General features: G+C 38.2%; 1 protein-coding gene across 1 annotated transcript; it reads right to left on the reverse strand.

Annotated features, from left to right (window-relative positions):
• Positions 1-2,772: 2,772 nt before the first annotated feature.
• Positions 2,773-5,485, reverse strand: LOC141592350 (pectinesterase-like). Its single transcript, XM_074412973.1, has 3 exons — positions 4,983-5,485; positions 4,016-4,744; positions 2,773-3,746 (listed from the first exon to the last, which is right to left on the reverse strand). Exons 1-3 carry the CDS (start codon positions 5,284-5,286, stop codon positions 3,046-3,048), a joined length of 1,734 nt encoding a protein of 577 aa, XP_074269074.1. The 5' UTR covers positions 5,287-5,485; the 3' UTR covers positions 2,773-3,045.
• Between the last annotated feature and the right edge of the window lie 2,151 nt (positions 5,486-7,636).

Raw genomic sequence — 7,636 nt, forward strand, 5'->3', positions numbered from 1 at the left:
GCATGCCATCATCTCACCCTGTCAAAGTAGCTCCATCCCTGGAAGAGGCACCGACACTAACTTTATCATTGCCTCCGAGATCCTCCACTCCATGAAACTGTCAAAATCACAGTCCGGATGGATTGCTATCAAGTTGGACCTGGAAAAGGCTTTTGACAGGATTGAGTGGAGCTTTATCCATATATGCCTCATTAAGAGCCGTATTGATAATGACACTATTGATCTCATCATGAACTGTGTCCCTTCCACATCTGCCCAAGTTCTCATCAACGGCTCCCTATCTCATTCTTTCTCACCCTCAAGAGGCATTCGCCAAGGCGATCCCCTCTCCCCTTACCTGTTCATAATCTGCATGGATGCCCTTTCATCTCTTATCCACCAATCTTGCCTTGATCTTGACTGGACCCCCTTTCCTTTGGGGAGAGGTGGTGCCACTTTCTCGCACCTACTTTTTGCTTACGACATCTTGCTCTTCGTTAGTGCTACTGAAAGGAATCTGTGCGCACTCCAAAATACTCTCTTTAACTTTTGCTTATCATCTGGGCAGAAGATCAACTTCAACAAAAGCAAGCTTCACTTTTCTCTTTCCACCCGTGATGATTCCCGTCTTCTGTTTGAAACCACCCTGGACATAAAACATTCTGCTTCTCTTGGTATTTATCTTGGTTTTCCCCCTTACTACTTGGAAACCCTCTAGAGCCGACGTCCAACCTACCCTTGATAAAATCCAAGCCAAACTTTCTAGTTGGAAAAGCAAGTTCCTCTCTCGAGCAGGTAGGATTTGCCTCATTCAGTCTACTCTCAATGCATTGCTCTCCTTTCCCACTCTCTTCGGAGTATTGATAAAATTGTTAGAGGATTCCTTTGGTCGGGGGATGCGTCTGTTAAAAAACTTCACCTTGTCAACTGGAAGTGTGTTATCCAACCAAAAGTTGCGGGAGGGGGGGGGGGGGGGGGGGGGGTCTAGGTATCCGTTGCTCTTCTAGCCTTAACCTTGCCTATGCTGCTCATTTATGTTGGAGAACTTGTTTTCTCCAATCTAACCTTGCGAGCCGTGCTCTCCATAGCAAATATATTTCTAGGAGACCTAATCCCCCCTACCTTTACTAGAGGCTCTCACATTTGGAAGAATATTGGGAAAGGATGGCCCCTCTTTGCCAAATCCTTAACTTGGGCAGTTGGTAATGGTTCCAACATCAACCTATGGTTTGATTCCTGGTGCCCGCTTGGCTCTCTAAGACCTCTGGTCCAAGGTCCTCTCTCTGAGTCCGCCCCTTTGGCCTCTCTAATTAAGCAACTTAATTTCTGGTGGATGTTGGGACGTAAGTCGGGTTGACTACCCCTTCCCCCCTGAAATAGTTACAGCTATCCTCTCTATCCATCTCCCCTCCTTACCTAGACATGATCAAGCAACCTCTACTTTCACCAACAATAATTCTTTTTCCCTCCATCTTGCTTATAACATCATTCTTAGTGACAATCCCCCTGACATTCATCCCCCTTCCCCTTCTTTCGACTTGAGTTGGATTTGGAAGATCCCCTCTCAACCTAAGATTAGAGTTTTTATATGGCTGGCTTGGTGGGATAAACTCCCCCACCGATATACTCTTTTTTGTCGATCGATTATTCATTCTCCTTTGTGTGATACTTGCCCCCTTGAGACTGAAAATTCTCTTCACATTCTTCGCGATTGCTCCTTTTCGCGTATAATCTGGAATTCTTTACCAACTCCCCCTGACTTCTTCGTTTTCAACCTCCGTGATTAGCTTAGCACCAACCTTAAATCCCCTTGCGTCTTTTGGCCTACCCTTTTCTCCTTCATTTTGTGGAACCTTTGGACCAGGCGCAATGAGCGCCTCTTTGGTGATTGTCCCCCCTTACCCCATAATCTGTGGCTTGACCGTGTGTTGTACCAAGCCCATGCCTGGGCTGCTGCCTACCCCAAATCTACCCCTCCTGGTTTGCTTTCCCCTTACCCCAACTATAGCCTCACTTTAGGCCCTTGGCTCCCTTCCCCATTTCCTGGTCACAAGATTAATGTTGATGCTTCTTTCAGCCCTACCTCTATTTCTTGTGGGATTGCATTGGTGCATTGGGTGTGTTGTTAGGGATTGTAATGACAAGTGGGTTATAGGATGGACGCGTCGTTGCCATGCTTTAAACCCGTTGTCCGGCAAAATTTACGCTATTAGAGATGGAATTGAGTATGCGGTTAAGTCCAAGAGAACTTTTGTTATCAGCTCTGATTGTCAAGTTGCCGTTAATCTTATTTGTTCCACTACCAACCCATTGTGCCCTCTTGCTAACATTATCATGGAGTGCAGGGAACAATTAAGAGCCTCTCCATTTTTGAAGATCCAATTCGGAGGAAGATTAACCAACTTAGTTGCTGATTCACTCGCCTGCTTCTCGCTTCATGATCAATCATCAAACAATGAAAACTTCTGATGACTATTGCACCAGTTTTGTCGATTCATTTTGTAAAATTGACTCTACTATTGTAACATTATCCCCTAACCCGCCTCCTTGATGTACTATTGTAATTCTAGTAACTATTTTTAATTTTCGCACCTTTATGCCAAAAAAAATGAACTATTTTCACGAATCCATGCCAAACTTAAGTTACTCGCATATTAAATATGAATATTCTAGTATTACACTTTAAATTTATTCATAAGAAACAAAGAAAAAGTATTAAATGTAAATTGCCCCTTTACCGATTGTGTACATCATCTTACTCACACATAAACATTAGTCTAACGACATTTAATGCTGTAAAAAAAACATTTGTGAATTCTATTGCAAAAAGGACTGAATTTATTACAAAACACTAATTACATGTAGTTTTGCACAGAATTACCAAAGGAAAAATGATTAAACAACACAAATGATATTTCTGTGATAAAAAAATCTACATTTATTTCTTGGTATGTTGAAGCTAATTTTTTTTCCTTCCACCATAAAAGAATAAAAATAAGTCTTCAACATATATGTTTATTAATTTGATATTGTTATATGTTTTGATAATTTAGAATGGAGTAAAATCTAAGCGGAAAATGATCCACCAACATAGGGTACACCAGATTGTGGGATCCACTTTTCACCATTGATGAACAGTTTCCCTGGGGTGAATCCATCGGCTTGTGCTCCGGACAAAGTCTTAATTCCGGCCCATTTAACCCTTTTTGCTAAATCAGCTCCCGGACCTTTGTTTTGGTACTCAGCATAAAATAAAGTATCAAGGGCAAAGTTACCCATCCATGGAGTCCAGCCTTCAGGTGCTATCACGTCAGTGATCATTGAAGTCATTACAATTGTTCTAGAATACTCTTTCCATGGACGACCTAGGTACGATGGATTTGTAGTCTTGACAGGCATGTAATCAGGTGTACCTGAGATTGTGCAACCTTGTAGCACAAACACGCCGGGCCCATTTTGTTCAGTCCTACCTTGGGCTGTTACCATATTTCTTTGGTTGTCCAGGGGCTTCCGTACGAGCATTGTGCATTTTTGGAACACGGCCTGTGCATCTCCAAATATATAATCAATTGTTCCAGTAATCGTGCAATCGCGATAGAACTGGCGACCCCTAACGGCGTACAATGTATCTTGGTAGCCATTAAAGTGGCAATTGTAAAAGATTGCAAAATCACTCACTACGCGCATTGCTACAGCTTGGTGTCCAGCTGCACCTGCTGTGTTTTCAAACCCTATATCCCTAGCCATGAACCCATCTCCTATCGCAGCTGCAAATTTACCATTATCCACATATGTAAATTTCATGGATGTTAAATCAATATGACAACGAAACAAAGTGTGATTTGTGTGTTGTGAATGATTCGAAAATAAAATTTAATATTCTCTTCCATTTTACTTTTAACTTTTACCTAATTTCTGATGAAATGAGAGGAAAAATTAAAGGTCTAGTTTGGTTTTGTATGTTTTGTTAGGTTTTTGGGTTTTTTATATAAGTGAGTAAATACACAATTAAAAAAGGATAATCACACGTACGTACCAACTGTGGCTGTCTTGAAGGTTTGCACACCAGCAGCAAAGTTTTTGTCTCCAGTAATGATGGTCTTAGTAGGACCATCACCAACAAGGATGACATTCATCATCTTCTTATCAACAAATACATACTCCCTATAAATTCCAGCCTTAATGTGGATAATAAAGGGATCCACATTCTTAGGTGGGATAGCCATTATAGCGTCAGCAATGGTCTTATACTGACCAGAACCATCTTGAGCGACAATAGCATTTGGCTTGATCTGACCAAGTGGGATATCCATTACACGACGCCTTGGGTCGTTAACCCACGGTGGGAGCTCACCAGCGAGCCAAGGCTTATTAGCTAAAAGACGACGCTGGGGTGCTGTGTTACTTGTTATATTACCAATATCTAGGCCAGGAATGTTGAGGTATGACAGGATAGACTTCACCTCACCTATAATGGTAAGTGCATTGCTGGTCAACTCCCTAGACACGTTGAATAGTTGTCGCATTTTCTGACCTGCATCAGAAGTCGAGTTCTCGAATGCGTCGAAGCAAACCTCTTGGTATGTCACTGCTCCACCTGTCCAAATTTTAAGATCCTCTAGGAAGCCGTCCAAGTTATCCATGGAGAATGACCCAACTGACTCAACGGTCCTCTCTAGATCGTTAACCGCATACTCAATCACTTCTTTGCATATCTCCAAACCTTCCGCAGCACGAGGATCTTCTTTTGCAGCCTTAATGGTACCTATTGAACACATCAACCCAACTTTTATGATTAATACTCCGTAACATGGAATACAAACTATATATGGTTTTAATAAATGCAAAAACCTAAATATAATGTGAAAATAAAAATTATAGATGCACACACATTTACATATTTATCTTCTTTTATGTATGAATATGTATTCAATCATGTTGGGCGTCCTTTGCAAATGTCATAAGATTTATTATTAATGAAATTAAACGTTAAGATAATTAACCTGATTTCTCTAAGGCTTTAGTAATTTCTTCCTTGGCCACCTTGAAAGCTGTTTTGACCAACTCCCTTGGATCAGAAGTGTTTCCCGCGGAAGAGGCTAGAGTGCTTTCACAAGCCTCTCTATAACGAGTTGGCTGACATATGCTTTGAACCGCCTTGGTAGAGGAAGCGATCTGGTTACCTCCACCCCCTTTGTCCTTAGAACTGTCTGAGTGACCCAACTTAGTTACACCAACAGTGACAGCAACCACGCATGCCACTACACATATTAATGATACACCTACAACAACAATATTCTTGCCCATTTTTTAAAAAAAAAAAATTTAGAGTAAAGGGATTATTGAGAATTAAAGGATATATTTAATCTAGAGTTTTATTTTTTTAATAAAAATTTTACGCAAAGAGGTAGGGACATAGGTTTTTTTTTTTTTTTACTTTATTATGTTGATTAGATTAGATTAGTATTATTAAGCTAGCCCTAAAAAGCTTAATTATTGTTGCTTGGTAAATTCATGGGGAGAATGGTTTTTATATCAAATTTGGCATAGGCTAGATGAACGTAAAACAATGTTCTAACCTCATTTAGCGTAAAGTATATGTTTAAATTTAAAAAATTTCTATTTTAAGTTTGTTTTAAATCCTATTTCTATTCAATAATCCTATTCTTAGCCCTTTTTTTTTTGTTGAAAATGTCTTAGCATTCGAATAGAAAGAAAGTGACTATAAATTTTTTATGTATTGGCTATTATTGACTTGACAACTATGAATGGAGCGTAGAATATTCTTCTAAAATAGTTTTCTTAAAAAATGATGGTTTTATTTCTCGTAGATTGTTTTAAAAAAGTGGAGACTCACATGCATAGAATTATGTTCGTGTATGTTACCTTCTCCTTCGTGCTACATTAAATTAGTGAAACACTCAAAAAGCCTTGTGCCAAAATGAAATCAACCAAGATAATATGTTACCATAAATAACATTACTACATGAATGTAAAATTACAAAGACATAAATAAATTAAATATAAATGGGGTCGTGCTTTTTCACATACGAATTTTACTCTTTCACATACGATTTTATCCTTGTCATTTTTTTCTCCCACAACAATTTTTTTTTCATCTCCCACTCTTTCACCTTCTCCCTCCGGCAACCCATTCCGGACAACCATGCTCCAGTCCACTTCGGCTTTCCCTTTATTCGACTACCCTTGTCTGGCCTCCCCTCTCCCGGGCGTGGCAAGAAACAGTGATTTCTCAACCAATATAATACAAAATAATGGATGTAAATGGTGTAAACTAATGAAGTTGTCCGACTGCTTTTGGGAAATTTGGTACCCCATTTGTTATCTTGTTCAACATTCATAACCGTCTTACAAATTCATGTTTAGATGGCTTCATATTTCATACTCTTCTTAATTCATTTTATAATTCACTTATCCACCCACTAATGCATCATTTTTGAATGCTAAAGCAATCTAGAACTATGCCGTACAGCAAAAACCCGACTTCGCCTTCCTCAGACTAACTTTGTCCATAAACTATTTTGGCTTATGTGTGGTTTATGTGAACCAAGGTTTGAGTTTTAATCCACAATAATGATTCAGATAGTACATTAGACAAAGTTTCTTTCGGATTAATTGGTAAAGAATTAAACATATTAATTTCATTAATTGATAAACCTAATAATTTCAATAAAAACATATTAATAATCACAGAACAACTAAAGTATCTCACTAATTGAAGAATTATGATCTATTGTTGATTTTTTTTAGAACAATTAGATTCGATTTTGGGGAAAAGGGTATATAACTGTTAATTAGTTTAGGTTTAGGAAAAAGGGTATCATATGGAAAGTTAATAAAAAAATGTATGTGAAAGAGTAGATCCGTATGTGAAAAAGTAATTCCATATAAAGGAGACTAGAGTAGAAAAATGTAATTTAGGTCGAATCACGTTAGGCTATTTCATAAAAGATATACGCCTCCATTGCACTGGTTATAAAATAGAGTGTTCCTCACTCAAATACAATAACCCGTTGGAGTCCCTCGTAGCAGTAAGAAAAATTCCATCCGTATGTAACGATCGCCTAATGCTCAATACTTCTTTTAGTAATAAAAATCATTTATAAAAAAAATACTTTAGAGGAATAGTGTGAGTGGCATAAGGTTTTTATTTAATATCAAACTCTCGTTTAACGTTTAATAACCTTGCGTGAATAAATTAAATATGCAATGCAGATAAAAATATCTAGCACACCATAGTATATATAGCCAATTAACTAAAGCCACCCTCCAATTTCATTCAACCTAGGAATTAACACCAATAGTAGCAAATTAGTTAATGGCATTAACTAGCCACTTAAAATATTAAAGTAATGACCTTCACCATAAACAACAACTTTATATTTGCAAACTCACAACTCTTATAACTACCATAAACAAAAGAATGTTAACAATAATGTTGTTAATCATTATTCTTATATCTTATAATCTAAGAGAATAGGGGTGTGACACTCTTTTCAGTGTGCTTTTACCCTTTGCTTACGTCACAATTTACGGAATTGTCATTTAAGAGTTGCTTCCATCTTCTGTACCCACCGCTTACTCCTCTCTTTTGTTATCTTTGTCAAACCACCATTAACATCTTTCTATTTCATGC

This window comes from Silene latifolia, chromosome 7 (assembly GCF_048544455.1).
Source record: "Silene latifolia isolate original U9 population chromosome 7, ASM4854445v1, whole genome shotgun sequence".
In the NCBI taxonomy this organism is placed as follows: Eukaryota; Viridiplantae; Streptophyta; class Magnoliopsida; order Caryophyllales; family Caryophyllaceae; genus Silene; species Silene latifolia.

What these genes read in the sequence shown, in the direction of transcription:
- LOC141592350 (XM_074412973.1), bottom strand. Translation starts at nt 5,286, where the DNA reads ATGGGCAAGAATATTGTTGTTGTAGGTGTATCATTAATATGTGTAGTG. An exon ending in TAAAGCCTTAGAGAAATCAG is followed by an intron (nt 4,745 to 4,982) that starts GTTAATTATCTT and finishes TGTGTTCAATAG; the next exon opens with GTACCATTAAGGCTGCAAAA. An exon ending in CTTCAAGACAGCCACAGTTG is followed by an intron (nt 3,747 to 4,015) that starts GTACGTACGTGT and finishes GTAAATTTGCAG; the next exon opens with CTGCGATAGGAGATGGGTTC.